At 37.2% G+C, this 25,619-nt stretch overlaps 2 protein-coding genes across 5 annotated transcripts in view; both read right to left on the bottom strand.

The window, feature by feature from the left end:
• Nucleotides 1-13,096, bottom strand: part of LOC135110863 (protein lifeguard 1-like) — a 52,439-nt gene extending 39,343 nt beyond the window's left edge. For 2 of the 4 annotated variants that reach the window (XM_064023475.1, XM_064023476.1), the window contains exons 1-3: nucleotides 12,594-12,752; nucleotides 8,036-8,146; nucleotides 6,411-6,627 (exon numbers count right to left, since the gene is read on the bottom strand). In XM_064023475.1, coding sequence (XP_063879545.1) covers nucleotides 6,411-6,627; nucleotides 8,036-8,127 — 309 coding nt within the window. In that variant the 5' untranslated portion in view covers nucleotides 8,128-8,146; nucleotides 12,594-12,752. Of the gene's footprint in view, nucleotides 1-6,410; nucleotides 6,628-8,035; nucleotides 8,160-12,593; nucleotides 12,753-13,049 lie in introns of those variants that run through there. The other 2 variants (XM_064023478.1, XM_064023477.1) reach the window with 2 other exon arrangements.
• Nucleotides 13,097-14,393: 1,297 nt separating this feature from the next.
• On the bottom strand, nucleotides 14,394-24,755 carry LOC135110862 (uncharacterized). Its single transcript, XM_064023474.1, has 2 exons — nucleotides 23,874-24,755; nucleotides 14,394-17,013 (listed from the first exon to the last, which is right to left on the bottom strand). Exon 1 carries the CDS (start codon nucleotides 24,693-24,695, stop codon nucleotides 23,892-23,894), a length of 804 nt encoding a protein of 267 aa, XP_063879544.1. The 5' UTR covers nucleotides 24,696-24,755; the 3' UTR covers nucleotides 14,394-17,013; nucleotides 23,874-23,891.
• Nucleotides 24,756-25,619: the final 864 nt, after the last annotated feature.

The following is a 25,619-nucleotide window of genomic DNA, read 5'->3' as shown; positions in this document are numbered from 1 at the left end:
TTATGGACCTGATGGGGTTCCTCCTATTGTTCTCCGAAACTGTACCTCCGTGCTTGAAACTTGCCTAGTCAAGCTCTTCCAACTCTGTCTGTCAACATCTACCTTTCCTTCTTGCTGGATGTTTGCCTACATTCAGCCTGTTCCTAAAAAGGGTGACCATTCTAATCTCTCAAACTACCATCCCGTTGCTTTGATTTCCTGCCTATCTAAAGTTTTTGAATCTATCCTAAACAGGAAGGTTCTTAAACATCTATTACTTCACAACCTTCTATCTGATTGCCAATATGGATTCTGTCAAGGCCACTCTACAGCTGATCTTTTGGCTTTCGTTACTGAGTCTTGGTCATCCTCTTTTGGAGATTTTATTTAAACTTTTGCTGTTGCCTTGGACATATCTAAAGCTTTTGATAGAGTCTGGCACAAAGCTTTGATTTCCAAACTACCTTCCTATGGCTTCTATCCTTCTCTCTGTAACTTCATCTCAAGTTTCCTTTCTGACTGTTCTATTGCTGCTGTGGAAAATGGTCACTGTTCTTCTCCTAAATCTATTAACAGTGGTGTTCCTCAGGGTTTTGTCCTGTCACCCACTCTTTTTATTATTCATCAATGACCTTCTAAACCAAACTTCTTGTCCTATCCACTCCTACATTGATGATACCAACCTGCACTTTCCCACGTCTGACCCTTCAAGAAGTAAACATTTCAAGCAGGGAAGCCACAAAATGCCTGATTTCTGATCTTTCTAAAATTTCTGATTGGGGCAGGGGAAACTTGGTTTTGTTCAATGCCTCAAAAACTCAATTCCTCCATTTATCAACTCAACCTTCCAGAAAACTATCCCCTCTTCTTCAATGACACTCAACTGTCCCCATTTTCTACACTGAACATCCTTGGTCTGTCCTTTATTTATAATTTGAACTGGAAACTTCACATCTCATCTCTAATTAAAACAGCTTCTATGAAGTTAGCCATTCTGAGATGTCTCTGCCAGTTTTTCTCACCCTCCCCAGCTACTAACTCTATACAAGGGTCTTATCCATCCATGTATGGAGTATGCTTCACATGTGTGGGGAGGGTTCCACTCATACCGCTCTTCTAGACACTGTGGGATCAAATGCTTTTCATCTCATCAACTACTCTCCTCTAACTGATTGTCTTCAGCCTCTCTCATCGCTGCATTGTTGCACCTCAAGCTATCTTCTACCACTATTTTCATGCTAACTGCTCTTCTGATCTTGCTAACTGCATGCCTCCCCTCCTTCTGTGGCCTCGGTGCACAAGACTTTCTTCTTTCTCTTACCCCTATTCTATCCACCTCTTTAATACATACTCCATGTATGGAGTATGCTTCACATGTGTGGGGAGGGTTCCACTCATACCGCTCTTCTAGACACTGTGGGATCAAATGCTTTTCATCTCATCAACTACTCTCCTCTAACTGATTGTCTTCAGCCTCTCTCATCGCTGCATTGTTGCACCTCTAGCTATCTTCTACCACTATTTTCATGCTAACTGCTCTTCTGATCTTGCTAACTGCATGCCTCCCCTCCTTCTGTGGCCTCGGTGCACAAGACTTTCTTCTTTCTCTTACCCCTATTCTATCCACCTCTTTAATGCAAGAGTTAACCGGTATCCACAATCATTCATCTCTTTCTCTGGTAAGCTGTGAAACTACCTGCCTGCTTCTGTATTTCCACCTCCCTATGACTTGAATTCCTTCAAGAGGGAGGTTTCAAGACACCTATCCTTCAATTGTTTACTACCATTTTTACTGGATTTTTGTTGGCCTAGGCCAGTGTCCCTCCTATATATATATATATATATATATATATATATATATATATATATATATATATATATATATATATATATATATATATATATATATATATTAAAACTCTTGCTGGCCTTAACCCTCAGAAGGTTTATGGACCTGATGGGATCCTTCCTATTATCTCCAGAACTGTGCCTCTGTGCTTGCACCTTGCCTGGTCAAACTCTTTCATCTGTTTCTATCAACACCTACCTTTTTCTTCTAGCTAGAAATTTTGCGACATTCTCCCTATTCCTATAAAAGGTGAAAGCTCTAATCCTTCAAACTACCATCCTACTGCTTTAATTTTCTGTCTCTCTAGAGCTTTTAATCTATCCTCAACAGGAAGATTATTAAAGAACTATCACTTCATAACTTTTATCTGATCACTAGTATGGGTTCCAACATGGCTTTCCTTACTGAGTCTTGGTCATCATCATTTAGAGATATTGGTGAAACTTTTGTTGTTGCCTTAGACATATATATCAAAAGCCTTTGACAGTCTGGCACAAAGCCATGATTTCCAAATTACCCCCCTACAGTTTCTATCCTTCTCTCTGTAACTTTATCTCAAGTTTCTTTTCTGACCATTCTAATGCTGCTGTGGTAAGTGGTCACTGTTCTTTTCCTAAGTTTATTAACAGTGGTGTTCCTCAAGGTTCTGTCATGTCACCCACTCTCTTCCTACTATTCATCAATTATCTTCTAAGTCAAATTTCTTGTCCTATCCACTCCTATGCTGATGATACCACCCTCTACTTTTCCATGTCTTTTTATAGACCCTTCAGGAATTAAACAACTCAAGCAAGGAAACCACAGAATGCATGACTTCTTATCTCTCTAAAATTTCTGATTGGACAGAACAAACAATGCCTCAAAAGCTCAATTTCTATATCAACTCAACACAACATTCCAGACAACCATCACCTCTTCTTCAGTGACATTCAACTGTCCCGCCCTTCTACATTGAATATCTTTGGTTTTGTCCTTTACCTATAATCTAAACTGGAAACTTTACATTTCATCTCTAGCTAAAACAGCTTCTATGAAGTTAGGTGTTCTGAAAAATCTCCATCAGTTTTTTCTCAACCCCCCAGCTGTTAACTCTGCACAAGGGCCTTATTCATCAATGTAGGTAGTACACTTGACTCATTCTGCTCTTTTAGAAAGGATGGAATCAAAAGCATTTAATTTTATCAACTCCTCCCCTCTGTCTTTGGTCTCTTTCTCATTACCACAATATTCCATCACTTGCTATCTTCTGCTGGTATTTTCATGCTAACTGCATGCCTCCCCTCCTCCCACAGCCTTGCTGCACTAGATTTTCTACTTTATCTCATACCTATTCTAACTCTCTAATGCAATATTTAACCAGTATTCTCAATCATTAATACCCTTCTCTGGTAAACAATGGAACTCCTTGCCTGATTTTGTACTTCCTCCTTCTTATGACTTGAGCTTTTTAAGAGGGAGGTTTCAAGACATCCTTCAGTATTCTATGATTGTTTCTGACTTCTTTTTGCATGCTTAATCCAAAATTTAATCCTGTGAGGCCTAACCTCAACTTAACCCTACAGGTGTCTAACCTAACCCTGTGAGCCTTGTATATGCTGATGCTGATACAAGTCAAAGTATAACGTTACTGCATGGTAGAAGGCTGTGTGAGTTGATGCTAGCATCCTACGTCAGAAGGTCAAGTGTGGATGGTCGATGGAAATATGTTCTATTTCTCTAAACTCAAAAGCTTTAGAAAGACAGGAAATCAAAGGTATGGATCAGTAGTCTAAATCATTAGAATAGTAGCCCTTTTTTGGAGCAGGTTTAATGAAAATAAACTTCCAGCCAGAGGGAAAGAAGGATGCAGCTGGACAAAGATGAAAAAGCTTGATCTTGCAAGGTACAAGCATGGAAGCACAATTACCAAAACCAGAAGTCTTCTAAGGACCACTGCAAGCATCATTAGGAAAAATTTCAATGACAGGTATAATTCAGTTAGAAGGATGAAATAAAGGAGGAACAACCTCAGAATCATCCAATGCTGAACTGTCAACAAGTGTTTAGATGAAGACTTCAGTTTTAAAGATTGAAAAGACACCTGTAGCATCTTGATGAAAGAGAAGAGGGAAAGGTAATGAAGACAAATTACTGAAGTTATTTCTTGTTGCCTGCCTAGAATCACAAGTAGACAAGAAAAGACTGATGGGAGAGTTTTCAAGACTGTATTTGTTGCCACGTTACTATTTTTTTTCTTTTTAAGACACACAAAAACCATCCTGCCTCTAATACAGCTTTATTACTTAATGAGAGACTGAACACAGAATGAAGAAAGGTTGTTGGAGGTGTATTGCTTAGGGAATCGGGGGTGATCTTTGTTGGCAATCTACAGACCACAACAATGGTTCATAAAAATATTCATAGTAATATAATACTGAGAAGAACAAGCCTGGATTAATGTGGTAGCATTTCTGAGAGAAAGGTTGGCCACCAAATGCTGACCTGCTGGCAGAGGCTGAGCCTGCAGTATTCATTATCTTGTGATGATGATTAAGTTGCTTTACCCATAAAGTGCTGCCCATTTTGACCCTGGGTTCATCCACAGTGCCAGTCAATTTTTTCTTTACTTAAAAAACTTAAATAGATCATAGCAGTGGGAAACATGCAAAAAGAAAGTTAAGGGAAGTGAAACATTGCTGAAATTCATCTTATAAGTTGCATAGTATAGGTGCATATAAAGTGACAAATAGCAATGCCAGTGGTGTGAAATATGGGGTGTCTCACACTCTACAGAAGCCTTAAACAAGGAGACTAGACAGCATATTATAACTAGTTATTCCAGTTTGCCATTATATTTCACTAGTACTGGACCTTAATTTGTAGCACTCATTCACTTTCACTATATTAGCTTTACCTATGCATGTCTCAGACATTACAGGAAATGTGCATCACTCACAACAGCAGAGGGGGTAAAGGCAGAGGCACTTAATAAGAAAGCTCCCATTTCTCCAAGCAAATGTAATAGAGACTAGCTGCTGTTGTCAATTAAAGCATTGGGCAAAAACTGTAGGGTTGCCATACAGTAGTGATTTTTCCCACATGGCTTTTCAGTGATGGATACACTGGCAAAATAATTGGCATGCAGTTTTGCAATGCACAACTTGCCACAATCACATCAAGTGGCACCTTCTATAGCACAGCTGGCCACATTCACAGAAAGGCCCAACAGTGAATTCTTGAAATTTAAAGTGACAAACATACTTCAGAGTTCGGTATTTGCGGTTCTGTATATTCGCAGATTTTTTTTTTTTCCCTAACCTAAAACAACTAATGGAGGGTTTTTAAAGTTGCCAGATGTCACCACCGACCCAGTCTTTCACCCTGGATTATTCTTTCAACTATCATAAATTACAGTAACCCTCAATATAACAAATACATATAGGGGGAAGGTGGATCGTTAAAGATGAAAATTTGCCATATCAAGAGAGAGAGAGAGAGTTGTGGCTGAGTCAGTGACCTTGACAATGGCTGATGATGCAATGCTCTCTCTCTCTCTCTCTCTCTCTCTCTCTCTCTCTCAGATAAGTTAACAGTTGTTATACCTGAAAGTCAGTAAACAGAGGTTCATTATCTCTAGGGTTTACTGTACATATTAGTTGTCCCCTTTCATTTTGCAGAGTAGTGTATTTTTATTAAAATATTATGTACTATATATATATAATAATTGTTTTTATTGTGTTACAGTGAATTTTAAATGTGCTTAATAAATGTGAGATGTATGTATATTTTGTTTAAACTATAAACAGGTATTTCTGAGCCTTGTTGGGGTGATTTCTCATATCTGCAGATTTTCGATATTCATGGGAGGCTTTGGAGCATAACCAGAACAATGTGCACATTTTTATGCATTATACAGATTAAACTTAATGCTTTTACATTCTATTTTATTTTCTGTATAGATGTCAATATGACAACACTGCCCATCATTGTAAAATTTTTAATATTGGAAAGGAAATATTTTAAGGATCTACCAATGACAGAGTTTGTAAACGAGATCTTGCATAATTGCTGTGCATGTTATAAAATAAACATTGCTACATGCCATGTTACACTCTCACAATGATACTCAACACAATTCTCAACCATGTTCATTTAATGCTTATGCATTATTTAAGGTTAAAATACAGTAAATTCTGTAGCACTAAAGAGAAAATTCATTCACTCACATTATGGTGAAAAGTATTCTATATACTTTTTTTCAGACTTCTTAGTGTAAAACTTTTTGCATGACAGCAAATTTCAACTGCTATTTTTAATATTTACTGAGCTTCAAACTGGGCTCTAATCAGCTTCTTCAGTCACAAATGGTCACTTGACTATCAACTTTACAAGCAAAACATCTATAAGCTTCTACCTGATATGCCTACCAGGAAAAGTGCAGTCTTCAACTGACCTCCAAAACAAAAAAATTTATTTGATAGGCATCTTTGTAATAAGGAAATGTGTGAAAAGAATATTAATTATAGAAAGTAGCTGATGAGTACAACACTAAATTCTGTTAAAATGATGACTTGGTGAAATATATTCTTTGAGGATAACTCACTGTGAAGATTGCCAGGAAGATGTAGTTGTGTGGGGTGCGCCGCCTGAGGTTCCCACAGCATGACAGAGCAATGATGCACACAAATGTGCCAACTAAGGCTGCATAGAAAAGAGCTGGTGTTGCATGCACGAAGTTCTTGACATCACTGCTCAGTGTGAACAAAGCCACCATGCCAAAGGTAACAACCAGCTGAGCCATGAGGATCAGGTACACTTTCCTGGAAGAAAGAAAAAAAATCAGTAAATGTAAAATAAAATAAATTAAAATAAAATATATATAAATAAATAAATGAAAAAAAAAAAAAAAATAAGATACAATTTGTTCATCATCCACATTTTTCTCCAATACAGAGTACAACATGACTAAAGTAGCAATGATGTATTTCCAATAATTTTTTAAGTTTCCATAACCTTACAGACAAGTCTCCCACACTCATAACATGTATTTCTATCACTAACAAAAATCGGAGGCAGAATGACAATATGCTCTATTTGTAACAATGTTACACTGATGAGAATAAATAGGAAAGGAAGGATGCATCAGCTCACTGTTCCACAGAAGATGTTTTGTCTCAGCCTTACAGTACGTTCATCAATACTTCCTTCCTTGTTTTTCAAGAACCAAGGAAAACACACAAAGATACTGTTCAATCCAATGAACATTGGGTGAGCTTGATATAACAAAGTATAGTGAGTACAAGCTAAGATGATCTTGGAGCTGTACTCTCTTCCTCCTCCCACTTCTGAGAAGGCAGACAATTGGCGCGCTCATAAAGCTCTTGCCACTTCCAAGTGTTTATATTCAAGACGTGTTCAGTCATCTCATCAATGAGCCTTGCCCTAAGCTGATTTTTTTAAAGATCAATATGTAAACAATGATTACATCAGTGTTAACCATTCACAAAATTTGTGAAAGTAAATACATCATATATATGGTATTTACATAATCACACTCATATGAGTATGACTGTTGACACACACTACTGTAGCCATAATAGAAGTGTACACTAGTGTTTTGCATTATAACTGATCCTAAGTATCAACAGCTACTATACAAATGCCTGACACTTGTCAAATAAGATGAAGAATACCTTCTTCATCTTCATCTTATCTGTTAGACAATTTGGTAGTTAGGCAGTGTGGCTGATGAAATATAAACTACTAAGATATCGCTATGAATGTTAGCAGCATGTACAGTACAAATATGTTCAAATTAATGTTGTTTCTAAAATAATGTACAGTACAAATATGCTCACATTACTGTTGTTTCTAAAATAAAGAGAAAGCTAAAGCACCGATTACACTATTAAGCCCATTTCAAGGTGGTTGGCACTTGCTTCCTTGTCACTGGCAGCCACTGATATGTGCTTTGTGTAAAGTATGTAAAATGTCTTCAGTTTAGTCTTGATATCGAAGGTATCCCTATTTAGTATCTTCAAAGACAATTGAAGTATTTGTACAGGGCATCCCTATTTAATATCTTCAAAGATAATTTAAGTATTTGTACAGGGAATCTACCAAACTCAATATTAATCCAATATCAATCCACTGCAATTGAGAAGCAGAATTAGTAATATCTGTAGCAACAATCTACTGGCTTTCCATGAACAACCCTTGAAAACTCACCTGATAAACCCCATTCGAACAGACTTGTCAGAAAACTCCATGTTCCCAGCACTGGTGAGTGGATCATTGTATGACTCATAATCATAAGACATCTTGGAGGAGCACTGGGATCTGAAGTAAGAAGCTGGTGGTGATAGTAATGTTACTCATGGACAAGGTTACATGACTGAAAGCCATACACTATTATTAACTAACTAAATATGATAAACAACAATACACATTATTACAACTATTATAGTCATCAAAGTAGCAGAAAGGTGTACAGTCTAATATATTCAATATTAAAACAAACTTTCTGATGTTTAAAGGAAAATTTTTACTAAATATGTCTTCACTGATAATATCTCTTCAATTTTTTGTACATATCTTTGCAGTTCAAACCCAGCTAAGAAAAGAACCCTGTCACATCATAAATGAGCAAAGATTTGCATAAAAACCTAACTGTCAATAATGAAATAAGGAAAAAAAAAAATAAAGAAAAAATCCATGACTAACGCACTGATAATAAAAATGAGAATATGTCCTCAAAGAGAAGATATGTGTGGTTGAGAGTAATAAGTCACCAAACTGCTACATAAAGTTTCCTCATTAGCACACACTATTACCCAACTGAATAGGGTATCTTCACCAAAGGAGATGCATTAGACAGAAGATGCAGGTGTAAAAAAAGTTCCTTTCACAAAACTACATGAGCTGGAAACATAAAATTTCTGGAGAAAGCAGCTGAACTTGTATGCAATGTTCTTTCCCGAGTACCAGGCTTGTAGCTCAAATAAATTTATCTAGAGAGGGAAAAAATATAAAGGTCAGGGTGGATCCGAGATTTCTTTTGTTTACCAGTGTGATACCTATCAGACCTTCAGCTGAACACTACTATAATGAGTTGCTTGCCACTAAGTTGGGAGTCCTATCTGGGTAAACAAAAACAAGATGAGTTCTGAATCCCAGAAAAAAAAACATGAAATAACAAACAAATCCAGATTAAGATTTACATTATGCACACTAAATTAAGAATGTAAATACTGTAAAAGATGACTCACACTAAATTAAGAATGAAAAGACTGCAAAAGATGACTCATTCTACACATCTGTAAATGATTAACACTCCCTCTGTCATCCTAATATATAAATATATTATTTCTTTTTTTTTTCTTTTTATTTATGTCTTCACTTTTGTATGTTGCACTTTTCTGTCAATGTATACTCCAAGGGGATAGCCACAACACAATCATCTCCACATATTCTTATCCTTGTGTTCCCTCTGTACTAAAAACACTGTCAAGGACAGCAAAACATCACATGGCCTAATTAGTATCATGTCACTTATATTTACCTTGTGTGTCCCAAGAGGTCTTCAATCCCTGGCTTATCATGGCCAATGTACCTATCCTGCTTTCAAGTCAATTTCTCATTGTTTTCATGATGTTCCAAAGTTGGATAATGCACTGATAGGCAGTGATAAAAATTTTAGAGAGGACTGATCCATGACCTCTGAGAAAGGGGATTGGCCACATGTTATGACAGGCTCAGAGGAGACAGAGTTTCTAAGAAGAGAGAGTGATAAAAACAGTGTCTCAGGTACAGGTTAAACTGAAAGTCCAAGAGCTGATCTAAATGGAGTAGTATGTAATGTTGTGACAGGACAGTCAAAGCCACCACAAATCCTTCAGGGATCATCAACTTGGCTTGATTAATAGTGTTTGACTTGCTACCTTGAGCATTCTGACAGGCTCAATACCGAATAATGTGTATTACGGGTGATATGTCCCATCTTCAGATCAATTACAAATTAAAATTTCTGCAAAGCTCCAGTTGGGTATGACACTGCATATTAGAATCTGCTCATACCTTTCTCACACACCAACACCATGTCCTCCTTTTTCACAAGAGATCATCCTTTTGCACCTACTGCACGTTTCACATTCACCCACAGAAGCTCCATTTAATGGAATTTGATTTACTAAAAAGTTTTATTTAGCAAAATCAGGACCTTCAGAGTCAAAGCATTCAAAGTGAAAGAATTCCATAAACCAGCAACCAACTTGGCTGTGCTCCTCAGCTCTGTTAATTATGTAGCAACAAAGGTTTTTTTTACAGAAAAGTGTTCCACTTAACAGAAATTTTCTCAAAACAGATCATATGGGAGAGGTTAATAATGAACATCCTTATAAAAAAAAGTATTCTATTTAGCAAATTCAGCCTTGGCTGAATTAGTTTATTAAATGGAATTTTCACTGTACACTCATTTATTCATCTTACTTTCAGCCATTCTTTTTAGTTCAAACCACCTCTGGGTGGTGCACCTGATCTCCTGGAATCAATTAACATTTCAGTCCTCCTTTGCTTTGGAAGAGGCAGTGGGTGAGTGGTCAGTTCTATAAGTTGTGACTTCAGTGACCAGAGCTTGAGTCCTGCCAGAAGCTGCTTCCTTTTTCAAGTCATCCCCAAGTGGCCAAAGACTGCATAGTTAGAGAAGTACATTGTAGTTTCCTAAATATGTTATGTAGACCAATTACACTATGTAACATGATTTTTTGGTGGCACAAGTGCCTCTGAGGATGACGAGGAGAAAGTCAACCAGCGACACTCTGGATCTTTCACTTCCTATTAAGGCATAAAGTTAGATTAGGTTAGTATTCTTAATGGGAGTGTCCAGTGGGGATGAAGCCCACCAAGCTAGGTTAGGTTAGGGTCCCCAAGGGAGGAGGTGGGGTCCAGGGAGGGTAAAGCCCCTCTGCTAAGTTAGGTTAGAGTCCTTAAGGGGGATCCAGGGGGTCTTTGCCCCCCTCCTAATTAGGTTAGGTTAGTGTGAAGTGCCAAAGTGTAATAATGACTATTTTTCACCAAAGTATAAGGAGTTGGAGGTATTAACAGTGGTGTTCCTTAGGGTTCTGTCCTGTCACCCACTCTCTTCTTATTATTCATTAATGATCTTCTAAACCAAACTTCTTGTCCTATCCACTCCTATGCTGATGATACCACCCTGCACTTTTCCACGTCTTTTCATAGACGTCCAACCCTTCAGGAGGTAAATATATCACGCAGGGAAGCCACAGAACGCTTGACTTCTGATCTTTCTAAAATTTCTGATTGGGGCAGAGCAAACTTGGTATTGTTCAATGCCTCAAAAACTCAATTCCTCCATCTATCAACTCGACACAACCTTCCAGACAACTATCCCCTCTTCTTCAATGACACTCAACTGTGCCCCTCTTCTACACTGAACATCCTCGGTCTGTCCTTTACTTATAATCTGACTGGAAACTTCACATTTCATCTCTAGCTAAAACAGCTTCTATGAAGTTAGGCGTTCTGAGACGTCTCCGCCAGTTTTTCTCAACCCCCCAGCTGCTAACTCTGTACAAGGGCCTTATCCGTCCATGTATGGAGTATGCTTCACATGTCTGGGGGGGGGGGGGGGTTCCACTCATACTGCTCTTCTAGACAGGGTGGAATCAAAAACTTTTCGTCTCATCAACTCCTCTCCTCTAACTGACTGTCTTCAGCCTCTCTCTCACCGCCGCAATGTTGCATATCTAGCTATCTTCTACTGTTATTTTCATGCTAACTGCTCTTCTGATCTTGCCAACTGCATGCCTCCCCTCCTTCCGTGGCCTCGCTGCACAAGACTTTCTTCTTTCTCTCACCCCTATTCTGTCCACCTCTCTAATGCAAGAGTTAACCAGTATTCTCAATCATTCATCCCTTTCTCTGGTAAACTCTGGAACTCCCTGCCTGCTTCTGTATTTCCATCTTCCTATGACTTGAATTCCTTCAAGAGGGAGGTTTCAAGACACTTATTCATCAATTTTTGACCACTGCTTTGACCCTTTTATGGGACTGGCATTTCAGTGGGCATATTTTTTTGATTGGATTTTTGTTGCCCTTGGCCAGTGTCCTTCCTACATAAAAAAAAAAAAAAAAGGATTCAAGCGACAGGGGGACTGACCACAAATTATTGCTGTCAGACTGGCAAGGTAAGGTGTTTTATGAAATAATTTGGTTTGATTTGGTTAGGTTAGGTTAGGTTAGGTTAGGTTAGGTTAGGTTTGGTTAGGTTAGGTTTCATTTGGTTTGGTTTGGTTTGGTTAGGTCAAGTTACGGAAATTATACGGGGAGTGGGGCTAAGTGATATTATAATGCGTATGTTATCTGTGAGGACGAGGATATTTTTCTCTGGTCGATTTCAGGATGTTTTGTATTAATGTTTGTCGTTTTCATTGAAAATCAGCATTTCCTAGTGGGTGGGGGAAGGAAAAAAAACGGCCGATTTCCGGAGGAAACGGTTAACAGATTATTTTAAAACAGCTAAATCTACCAAGAAAATATTTTCGTTTTCCAACTTGAAACGGGCAAGAAAGCTGACATTTGCTATAAACATGCAAGATTTGCTCAACTATGATAGCTATTTCCTGTTACGTGTTCACTCACATGACTCTTACGACAGCCCCATCAGGTAAACATTACCAAAATATATCCAACGAAATGAAAAATCACGTCCTTTATCCACTCCGCAGGTGCCTTACTCACTCAAAATATAATGCTGAGCCATACATACCTTCTAGAAGCAAGTTATAAACCCCCAAAAAAACTGTGAAGAGAAGACGTCCTATCGTTCCACACAACAGCAAGGTATTGACTGGCGGGCGGCAGCACTAACGGCTCGGCTAAAGAGTGGCTGTTGTGTGTGTGTGTGTGTGTAGAAGGGGTGGGGTGCTGCCTACGTCAGGATCAAGTGATCATGACGTTATAGTGGTTTTTACCTTGTTTCCCGTACAGTACTTAAAAAAATGGGGTCAGATGAGCTGAAGCACTCAACCGATGTTTAATTCAATGGTTTAAAATGGTCAGGAATTACAGAGAGGAAAGGAAACCGATCGTGCGTGTTTCACATAGATAAGAATTACGTGCGATATTCATCACACGTGATAAGTATTTTCACGCGCGATAAGCATAAGATAACGGAGATAATACTGAAATGAACCCCCAACAACAGGCAAAGGGCGTCTCACACCTTTGATGAATTCGTGGCGCGTATGTCAAGGAGGACCTTGTCTGGGCGAAGAAGAACGGCTGCGGCTCTAAAATGGGATTGTAAAATCCCTAATCCCATGTTAAATTGCCTACGTTCATCTCGTATCTTTTCCCTTATTTATTGACCAATTTCTTTAAATTTAAAGAGCATTTCAATTAGGAAGGATAGGAGAATAATTCCTGCTATCGTTTTTCTTGTACGGTAATATATATATATATATATATATATATATATATATATATATATATATATATATATATATATATATATATATATATATATATATATATATATTTTTTTTTTGTTTTTGTTCGATGAAAAGTAAAAAATGAGTAAATAAATAAATGAAAATTTGACTTTCATATATTTGCCAAAAATCAAAATCAACTTCAAACAAAAATTTCGATAGCAGACTTTGTTCGCCTCTCATAGTTTCATAAGCTGCAATAGCGCATATAATGTGTAACAGGAATAACAACAGAGATCATTTTTATATGCCAAAATCCGCTATTTTGAGATATCGCGTCATAAAGTTTAAGGGATAACTATAATTCACTTATTGCAGCTAGGAATTTGAAATTTACATGATATATACATCATAATATGATGAAAAAGCAGACATATTTTCATTTAGTTACTCTGATTGGTTTTGTACATAGGCCTAAAGCGATTCGTGATTTCACGCTCAATTACCGGGGTGAATTGGGGAGGGGGAAGAATTTTGTTATATTTCGCCATATTTCAAAATAAAAACCAGTGTTTATCTGTTTAAGATAAATAAAATATTGATGCAAAAGATATCTGATCCAGATTCATTGATTATTTGCTGGATTTACCCCCCCCCACCGAAAAAAAAAAAATAAATAAATAAAAAAAAAAAAAAAATATATATATATATATATATATATATATATATATATATATATATATATATATATATATATATATATATATATATATATATATATATATATATATATATATATATATATATATATATATATATATATATATATATATATATATATATATATATATATATATATATTACCGTACAAGAAAAACGATAGCAGGAATTATTCTCCTATCCTTCCTAATTGAAATGCTCTTTAAATTTAAAGAAATTAGTCAATAAATAAGGGAAAAAATAGCTAGGCCTAAAATTTCGTATTCTCTAATGTTGTATGCAGCGAGAGAACCGTAGATTTTCATAGGAGACTAAGAAAAAACGGGTATATCAGAAAAATATGGGAAAAATGAAAAAAAAAAAAAAAATCATACATGTCTCGCGGCGGGCGAAACCATGAAATTTCATGACGGAAGACCTCATTACATAAGAGGAAAACATTTTTTTTTCAAAACGTTACATATATCAAAAGAAGCGGAAAAAATGCATTTTTTATTTTTTTTATTTTCAGGTCCGGGTCGTACAACCCCCCTTAAGGCATCTTCAGTTCTCACAGTCTCTGCACCTGCCGAGTCAACACTTTTTTTTTTATCCCATCCCGCCCCCGTTGCCGCATTTTTAAACACACCCTCGGGGATGGGAGAAATTGTGGCTGTTAGAATTTCTGTATGTTAGAAATTATGGCTGTTAGATAATTCTGTATGTTCGAGATTTTATTGAAAACAATACATGCACATCAACTTGCTTTCATCTAACATGTTTGCATCGTTGCCTGCGAATGGCTGTGTCTTTCGCTCCGCCCCACTGCCCGCCCACAATTTTCGCAAGCCCTTAGAAAACTTGCGGCCTGGGGTAGTGTAAGGTTCCGAAGCTCCCAGAAGACCTGCGCAAAAGTTATACGTCGGAAAATCCGAGGCGATTGTAAAGAACTGAAGAAGACGCCTTTATTAAAAGAAGACGCCTTCCCACGCTGTTCCCATCCAGACAAGTGAATCCAGTGGGCTTATCGAGTCTGGGCTGAGCTTACGACCAGCAGATACACCCAAAATATTGCCACCTGTGCTGAGCTATGGGAATTTACCACTTTGCATATTAGGCGAAAAATAAGCAAGAATTGATGGTTTGAGTTACGAAAAGTACATTGTAGTTTCCTAAATATGTTATGTAGACCAATTACACTACGTAACATGATTTTTGTCTTTCGCAAACAAATGTTATTTTCCAACTCTTTTAATTGCAAAATAATAGAATATGTCCATTATTCCTGTCAAACATTGCTTTTGTGGCTTTTTAGAATTATTATTATTTTTTTTACCCAAAATTAACGAAATTTAACCATTTTTCCAGATGCTGTCATAAAGAGCTTCTTTGCTGTTGTCTTGAATTGATCACATATGGAGCAGAATGCATCTGGAGAATGACTGCAGCCTCTTTATGCCATTTCACCTCTTATGATGTGTTTTCTCAGGCAGCCAAAGCAAAACTGATTGGTGATCTGCAAGCCCCTACATTTATATTGTTAAGCAGTACTCTAGCATATTCTTAGTCTTTCTAGAATGTGTTCCAGAATGTTCTCAGTCTTCTTAAAATATTCTTGAGCCTACTTTAGAATATTCTGAAACATTCTAGAAAATTCTTGCAGATTCTAGAAAATTTTTGATACTTCTACATATTTCTATTGTATTCTAGAAAGTTCTAGAATATTCTGGAAATGTTTGCATTTAATAGAATGTTCTAAAATGTTATAGAAATTTCTAAAAGTGTCTGGTAGAACATTCTGGAAGATTTGAGAAAATTTCTGAAATGTAAGCTAATTCTTTTAAATCTGAATTTTTTTTTGCTAGATATGTTCAGTTCAAGAATGATCTTATTAAAATAAAAAAAATCTTTAGAACACTGTATTCTTTTTTTTATTGTTCTAACTTATTTGCAACATTTAAAAAACAATTAGATAAGCAATTGAGATTTTGCAAAGGTCTTTACCTGACATGAAAACCAATAGTAGCCCATACTATAATGAAATAAGGCAAAAATTAAAATTCATTGTTCTAACCACAAAAGCAAAGTTTTACGATCAAAATAACTTTTTTCTATTTTGTTTGGATGGAAATAACTGGAAAATTATGGTTTGGGGCCAAGGACAAGACAAAAGTGAAACTTTGTTACTTAGTGTTATTAATGGCAGTTATGCCAAATAACCACAATATCGAAAGAAATACACCAGACGTTTCTTGAAAAAATGGCAGTTGAAAGATTGTCTTATATTGTTTATTGCATGACAAGGCACAAACAGTAAAACAAAAAATCAAAGATGCCTTTTAAGTCTACAGTGACATTATTTCACACATAATTCTAAATAAGTGCTCTTCAACCTAATATCATATGATACACACACACACACACACACACAGAGACACACACACACACACACAGAAAGAGAGAGAGAGAGAGAGAGAGAGAGAGAGAGAGAGAGAGAGAGAGAGAGAGAGAGAGAGAGAGAGAGAGAGAGTATACCAAGAAAAATCAACCTTCAGGCCATCTTTCTCCTGATACACAGTTTATTTCTTCTCGTTGATCTATATGCACATGTATGTGGACAGTGCATGTGCATGTATATGTGGACATGATCTCGTCCATCCATATGTCCGTCCCAAAGACAGCGTCCCACCTCTCACCCAAATCCACCCAAGTTGAAAAACACTGTATGATCTGATTTGTATGTATGATTTGCCGTTTAAATCATAATGGCAGGGCACAACACCACTATTGCAGTCTTTTGTGGTCACAGATATGGTGGGAGGCCTGGAAGCAACAGTAAAAAAAAAAAAAAGGAAATAAGGGGCGGTACACCGGAGTTTCCTTATAATTTTCATGCACAGCTGGTAATGTAGGTAGGGGCGACAGCGGACCAATAGCGCGCTGGTTTCATGTTCGTGACGTCATGCCGACTCCTCCCATTATAGCTCCATGTTCATGCTGATGTCGGTTGTAGAGGCTGGCGATGTGAGATGCACCATCCACTTCCTCTGACAGGAGCTGTAGTGGGAATATGATCATTATTATTATCATCAATCTTATATTATTGTTATTATTATTATTATTATTATTATTATTATTATTATTATTATTATTATCATCATAATTTTTATTATTTAACATTATAAGGATGCATTATGATCATCAACAGAATGAGAGAAAGCATATGAAAGAAAAGATAGGGAAACTTTGTGGACTGTTTTTGAGATAGTAAGTTTTAGCTAGTGCATAAATCGTTGGAGTGAAAAGATTTCATGTGAATAGTGAAGTATGTGCTCGAGTACGAACGAATGTTTCAAGTAGAAAGGCGGCAAGAATATACCGTTGTTCAATTATGTATGGGTATAGAAGGCGTTGTTAAAGAAATGAATACAAAGATATTAGGTAGTTGTGTGAGGTAGGAAATAAAGTACGAACCAGATGCTATTTCTAGATGATAGTACATTCGTAGATGTCCATCACTTCAGGATGTAAACAGTTCACGCAGGGAAGCCACAAAACGACTGACTTCTGATCTTTCTAAAATTTCTGACTGGGGCAGAGCAAGCTTGGTATTGATCAATGCCTCAAAAACTCAATTCCTCCATCTATCAACTCGACAAAACCTTCCAGACAACTATCCCCTCTTCTTCAGTGACACTCAATCGTCTCCCTCTTCTACACTGAAGATCCTCGGTCTGTCCTTTACTTATAATCTGAACTGGAAACTTCACATCTCATCTCTAGCTAAAACAGCTTCTATGAAGTTAGGTGTTCTGAGAAGTCTTCGCCAGTTTTTCTTAGCCCCCCAGCTGCTAACTCTGTACAAGGGCATTATCCTTCCATGTATGGAGTATGCTTCACATGTCTGGGGGTGTTCCACTCATACTGCTCTTCTGGACAGAGTGGAATCAAAAGCTTATCGTCTCATCAACTCTTCTCCTCTAACTGACTGTCTTCAGCCTCTCTCTCATCGCCGCAATGTTGCATCTCTAGCTGTCTTCTACCGCTATTTTCATGCTAACTGCTCTTCTGATCTTGCTAACTGCATGCCTCTCCTCTCGCGGCCTCGCTGCACAAGACTTTCTTCTTTCTCTCACTCGTATTCTGTCCACCTCTCTAACGCAAGAGTTAACCAGTATTCTCAATCATTCATCCCTTTTTCTGGTAAACTCTGGAACTCCTTGCCTGCTTCTGTATTTCCACCTTCCTATGACTTGAATTCCTTCAAGAGGGAGGTTTCAAGACACTTATCCTTCAATTTTTTACTACCGCTTTGGACTCTGTTCTGGGACTGGCATCTCAGTGGGGTTTATTTATTTTTTTTATTGGATTTTTTGTTGCCCTTGGCCAGTGTCCCTCCTACATAAAAAAAAAAAGAAATAGGGGAGAGGGACGGCTGGAAAAAAAAGGACCTTGGAAAAGTGTGTAAAAGAAGGAAATTGAGGGTATATGAGACTAAATGAAAGGAAAGTAATGAAGTCTCTGAAGGTAATCCTAGCACACTGAATTTGTAGCTTTTAGATTTTTTCTTTTAACGCGAATTATATTTGGCTTTTGTTACTTTAACAATTATTTTAATATAAATTGTGTTTATATGACCTTAGTTGTTGTAGCGCCCCACAAAAATTTTTTAATTACTTCACTTCTAAGAAGGGCTTTAATAAAAAAATAAAATTAATGAAAGAAGTATTGAAAAGTTAGTTGTTTACTGAAGTCTTAAGTGGTATGTTTTTGAACAAAGAAAATAAATGTAAAATGCTTGAAACAAGACATGTGCATGAAGGAATAAAGAGAATATACTGATACTGATAACAATGTATTGGGCGGAAGCATGGAATATGAAAGACAAAGGAGGAGGATACTGAATGTCATACAGACATGGGGTCTGAAGAGCACTTGCAGAATAAAAAGTTTTGCTTGAACATAAAATGAGGAAGCATTGAACATAGCTGGTGTTTCGAGACAGATCATTCAGCATATGAGTATCAGACAACGCCATAATAATTTGTGCATGTTGAGAGAATAGAGGAAGAACGTTTAGCGAACAAAAAACTGGTTTGGATATTAAATATTTAAGGCTACAGAAAAAACAAAACAAAAAACAAAGAATGAAATGGATGAATAGTGTTACCTGTACCTTCTTCGTTATATGTGGAGGAGATATCTCTCCTCCACATTCAGCAGTTTGTCAAAATAGTCTTCCCACCTCCTTCCCACCTCATCCTGCCTAACCGACATCCTACCATGCTTTCGCCTGTTACTCATTATTAGATGGTCCTTTCTTAATTCTCTTTACCTCTTTCCAGAACGTTTTCTTATTCTCTTGAAAATTTTCTGTTAACTTTTTTTCCCTATCTTTCATCAGCTATCCCTATAGCATTACGTGCAGCTATTTTCGCTCATCTTCTACTTTCCTTGTAACCATACCTCAAACGCCTTCCTTTTCTTCCTTTACATCTACCTTAAGCTCTTCACACCACCATTCACTACCCTTCCTCACTCCACCTCCAACTCATCTAACACCACACACCTCAGCACTCTTTACTGCTGCTCTTTCACTTCAAGCCTCTTGAAACTCTACTGCATATTTTTTTTGTACAGCTCCCTCACTTTCAGATTATTATTATTATTATTATTATTGTTATTATTATTATTATTATTATTATTATTATTATTATTATTATTATTATTATTATTATTATTATTGTAATTATTATTGTTATTATTACTATTATTCATGTAATTCCCGAAACGTAACAAGTAATAAACTCAGAATGTTGGCAGCAATATGCCTCTACACCTTCCTGTTAAACTTTATGATAATGACAATAATAATAATAATAATAATAATAATAATAATAATAATAATAATAATAATAATGATAATAATAATAATGAAATAATAATGAAAATGATTTATTATTATTATCATTATTATTATTATTATTATTATTATTATTATTATTATTATTATTATTATTATCATTGTTAGTAGTAGTAGTAGTAGTAGTAGTAGTAGTATCATTATCAATGATAGAATTTTATATATATATATATATATATATATATATATATATATATATATATATATATATATATATATATATATATATATATATATATATATATATATATATATATATATATATATATATATATATATTGTTATGATACAGGTTTAGACTCCTTTTCAGTTGCCACTATACTCGGGTCAGTCTTCCCTAGATTAGCTCCTTCTAGCCTAGTGCGGACATAAACACGACGAATCCAGCACTTCCTGATTGTCCAAAACAATTAAAACTGAGGTCGTCATTCGGCCGAAAAGGGAATATAACAAACACCAAACAAACTCCTACTTGGTGAGGGAGATTCGCAAAACATGTGTTAGGGGGTGTCTGACAGCTAAGACAAAAGGACACACAAGTATGAGGTTTATAATATTCTGTGAGCTACCTCCCACTAGGGACAGAACCACCCACACTCACAGAACATTATATCCTCCTGCACGTGAATAGTCTACCTGCAGTCTCCTAGAGGCCAACAGGCAGCTACACACATGCAGAGTTATGAAATCCTCTGGCTTTAGAGCATCCAGCAGCAAACTCTGAAAACCAGTAGCATTTAATGGCATAAAAACACTGATTACACACATACACCACAGCTGACAGAGCCCAAAATGGTCAGAGAACCACACCCAGGGTCCCAATACGACACAAACCACTAGAACGCCGTAATAGAGAGGATAAGACATAGTTTTATCCTTATGATATAGTCATAGTCCGGCAATCATGAGGCGAGACTGCTTGCACATGCGCAGTGTGCAGGGACTTTACTACATTCAAGCCCTCCCAAGGTGAAAAGTTCAGAGGCAATAACCAACCTACAGCTATGCACACAAAGAACGCTGGTTTTCTCGCGCGAGAAACCAGCGCCGATCGGTTGGGACTCGCGCTGGTAGGTAAACACAAAGGACGCTGGTAATCTGCTCTTACCAGCGCGGGGAGAGACATGGTAAAGCAGTTTTATCAGTCAGTCGTGATTCATTAGCTGTATAACAAACAAGTCAAGCTCATCGTCTGATAACGAGTTAATATTGCTCGAGAGCAGAAAACTGTTCTGCCATGTCCCTCCCCACCCTGGTCAGAGCGGATTACCAATGTCCTTTGTTTTCATCTACCAGCGCCGAAAACTAGCGTGAGTCCCAACCAATTGGTTTCTCGTGCGAGAAATTCAGCGTTCTTTGAGCGCGTACCTTAACACACACACACACACACCGATATCCCTTGTCAGTCCTCACTACTCCGGTTACAACACACAAGGTTGGGTGTTGGTTGTCTGGCATTACTACACCCTTAGTTTTATTGCTGTTCTACATTAGTATCTATAGGCTGTGTTTTACTTCAGCATAGTTATTTACTTATCTGTATTGCTATTATGTTTTTTTTTTTGCTTCGCTTCTCCGATACTTATTTGCTGCCGTTTGTTTCGTTTTTTTTTTGGCCTTGCCTATACCTTAGTGTTTTTATACGTCATATATATTTTTTTTGTTTTAGGATATACTAAATAATATATATATATATATATATATATATATATATATATATATATATATATATATATATATATATATATATATATATATATATATATATATATATATATATATATATATATATATATATATATATATATATATATATATATATATATATATATTGGTACTACTACTACTACTACTACTACTACTACTACAAGATATAATCATAAAATAAAAGCCTCAGAGGGTAGGGAATCTCAGCTCAGTCAGCTCTCAACTTTTCGTTTTCTTTCAAGCCTTGGGAATCTGTCGATAGGCAGATACTTATTCCGAGATGTTTCATCATTTGCCTTAAAAAAAAAATAGCATATATATATATATATATATATATATATATATATATATATATATATATATATATATATATATATATATATATATATATATATATATATATATATATATATATATATATATATATATATATATATATATATATATATATATATATATATATATATATATATATATATATATTAAGAACATAAGAACATAAGAAATAAGGGAAGCTGCAAGAAGCGATCAGGCTTACACGTGGCAGTCCCTGTATGAAATATACCTACCTATTTCCATCTATTGTCCCCATCCATAAACCCGTCTAATCTTCTCTTAAAGCTCCCTAATGTTCTAGCACTAACAGCATGATTACTGAATTCGTTCCACTCATCTGCCACTCTATTTGAGAATCAATTTCTTCCTATCTCCTTCCTAAACCTATTTTTTTTTTCAAGCTTGAACCCGTTATTTCTTGTTCTATCCTGGTTGCTGATGCTAAGAATTTTGCTTACATCCCCCTTGTTATAACCCTTATACCACTTAAAGATTTCTATCAGGTCCCCTCTTAACCTACGTCTCTCTAAAGAATGTAAATTTAACAGCTTCAAATGTCGCCTCGTGAGGAATACTCATCCCCTGTATCCTTTTAGTCATTCTCCTCTGTACTGATTCTAATAGACCTATATCTTTCCTGTAATGTGGGGACCAGAACTGCACAGCATAGTCTAGATGAGGTCTGACCAGCGCCAAGTATAACTTTAATATTACTTTGGGCCTTCTACTTTTAACACTCCTAAAAATGAATCCCAGTACCCTATTTGCCCTGTTTCTCGCCTCTATGCGTTGTTTTCCTAGACGGAGTTCAGAGCTAACTATAACTAAATCTTTCTCGTGCCCAGTACCTATCAGAGTTTCATTGTTTAATGTGTACCTACTGTGTGGGTTTCCTCTACCTGCGTTAAGTACTTTGCATTTGTTGATATTAAATTGCATTTGGCACCTGTCCGTCCATTCATTCATCCTATCTGCCTGCATGGCGATGGCATCCGATTCTGACCTAATTAATCTACCTATCTTTGTGTCATTCGCAAATTTACTAACATCACTACTAATTCCACTATCCAAGTCATTGATATATATTAGAAATAACAATGGCCCTAATTAGTGGCACCCCACTAATTACATGACCCCACTCAGATTTAGAGCCGTTTATTACAACTCTTTGTCGCCTGTCACTAAGCCATGACCTTATCCAGCCTAACACCTTCCCATCTATCCCGTGTGCCCTAACCTTTCTCAGGAGCCTTTGATGGGGTACCTTGTGAAATGCTTTACTAAAGTCCAGATATAAGATATCATAACTATCACCATTATCTACTGCCTCGTACACTTTACTGTAAAAACTTAACAAGTTTGTCAGGCAAGACTTCCCCTTCGTGAAGCTATGCTGTGACTGATTTATCAAGTTATGTCTAAATGTTCCCTAATGTTCCTCGCTATTATTGTCTCCAATAGTTTACCTACAACTGAAGTTAAGCTGACAGGTCTGTAGTTAGACGCTAAAGTTTTATCTCCTTTCTTGAAGATGGGTACTACATTAGCCTGCCTCCACATTGCTGGTACCTCACCTGATTCAAGTGATTTCCTAAAGACAGAAAGTAACGGCTCACTAATAACCTCTTTGCATTCCTTTTTAAGGCAAATGATGAAACATCTCGGAATAAGTATCTGCCTATCGACAGATTCCCTAGGCTTGAAAGAAAACGGAAAGTTGAGGGCTGACTGAGCCGAGATTCCCTGCTTTCATTTTATGATTATATCTTGTAGTGGTAGGAGTAGTAGCAATAGTAGTAGTAGTAGTAGTAGTAGGAGGAGGAGGAGGAGGAGAGAGAGAGAGAGAGAGAGAGAGAGAGAGAGAGAGAGAGAGAGAGAGAGAGAGAGAGAGAGAGAGAGAGAGAGAGAGAGAGAGAGAGAGAGAGAGAGAGAGAGAGAGAGAGAGACTGACCTGCTGGTGTTTCCTGTGTTATACACTGCCAATCCACACTAATCCCACTGCAGCCGCCACCACATGTGCAACCGTCAACACAACCATCACCGCAACCACCACCTGCCCTGCAGATGCTGGCGTAGATTCTGCACACAGTGTGCGTCTTACTCTCTCTTTGGTGTCGGAGGACTTGGTAGGGCGTGTGGCAGTAGTTGTAACACTTTTTGGGGTATCTCTAGGAGTGGTGTTGTCAGGACGTTGGGTTGAAGTCTTTGGGGATTTGCAAGATCCGTATGTCTCTTTACTTATGCGAGGCCTTGCGATGCTGCAGGATGAGTGTGGTTGGCTGAGTCTCCATGCTGACGTGCCGTAACCTGTAACACGAAGGCTTGGAACACTCCTGAAGGTGACATACTTGAAACATTTGTGTTTGCACTGACCCATCAGCAACGACAAATACAGTGTACAATTGCCGGTGTTGTGCTCGTAGCTGGATATCCACGCCTCTACCTTCATCATCCACCAGTCGAAGCCGTCCTTGAGACACAACTGATCCACTGGGATCCAGGAGATGTACACCTCACTACCACCACCATCACCACCAGATGGTATCTCTACTGCAAGGCTGATACCCTGGAAGCCTGGCTTGGGCTGCACGTATAGGTTTGTATTCAGGCTTGTTGAGACTCCTCCATCTAAGGTGGTAATGTTTGCCACCCCTTCATGATCTGGAATGGTAATATCGGCAGGACACGAATTCAGCAGTGTAGAACTGACGAAGGCTCCACTGTCAGCGTTCAACACCACCATCAGCAGCAGCAGACTTGCAGTGCTTTTCATGGCAAGAGTGAACTGTGGCTTCACTTCGAGCGACGAATTTACTACAGGATTTCCTTTGGTGATGGGTGAAGAGAACGCACACACACACACACACACACACACACACACACACACACACACACACACAACCACTTCTTTCTCTCCGTACTTCCCCTCCACTCACCCCTCTCTCCTTTTCACCTCTTTTGTCTCCCCTTTCCTCCCTCCCTCTTACCCCTATCTCCCTTGGACATACGTATTCCCTTCACATAAAAGGGATGAAATAAAGAACGAGTATGTAGAAACATTGGAAGGCAAAGATAAACTATGAGTTACAGTTACCTTAGATCTTTAATTACAGTATATACTACAATAGCCAGAAATAAACCCAGTTTTGCATTAAGATTCATGTTTAGGAAAATTAAAAGTAGAAGTCATGAAGTAATTATATTAATCATACATTTGGCAAGAGGCAGATTGTATTTAAACTATGGTGAAAGGAATTAATGCTTTGAAATTTGCTTTCGTTAGAGAGGTGTAGATAGGTGGGATTTGATAAGAGGCATTAGGTAAATGACACGGTTGATATATGAGAGGTTGCTTATTTTGTCAATAAGCAATATGTTGAATATTTTTTTGTCTTTGGCTGGTGACATGTGTGTGTGTGTGTGTGTGTGTGTGTGTGTGTGTGTGTGTGTGTGTGTGTGTGTGTGGTGGGGGGCATTGGGTGCTATCTATTTATTTATTTTATTTATTTATTTATTTATTTTTGTGTGTGTCAGTGGGTGGTGATTATTTTTGTGTGTTACTGGATAATGATTACTTTTATGTGTCACCGAGTGGTGTATCAATGGATGGTGATCATTTTGTGCGCTTGGGTAAAAAGACAATAAGTGTGTTGTCTGGTAACTCCCTTATGTCTTAATCGAACTTGAAACTCTTTAA

Source organism: Scylla paramamosain, chromosome 21 (genome assembly GCF_035594125.1).
Source record: "Scylla paramamosain isolate STU-SP2022 chromosome 21, ASM3559412v1, whole genome shotgun sequence".
Classification (NCBI taxonomy): domain Eukaryota; kingdom Metazoa; phylum Arthropoda; class Malacostraca; order Decapoda; family Portunidae; genus Scylla; species Scylla paramamosain.
This window is presented reverse-complemented; position numbering and strand designations above follow the sequence as displayed.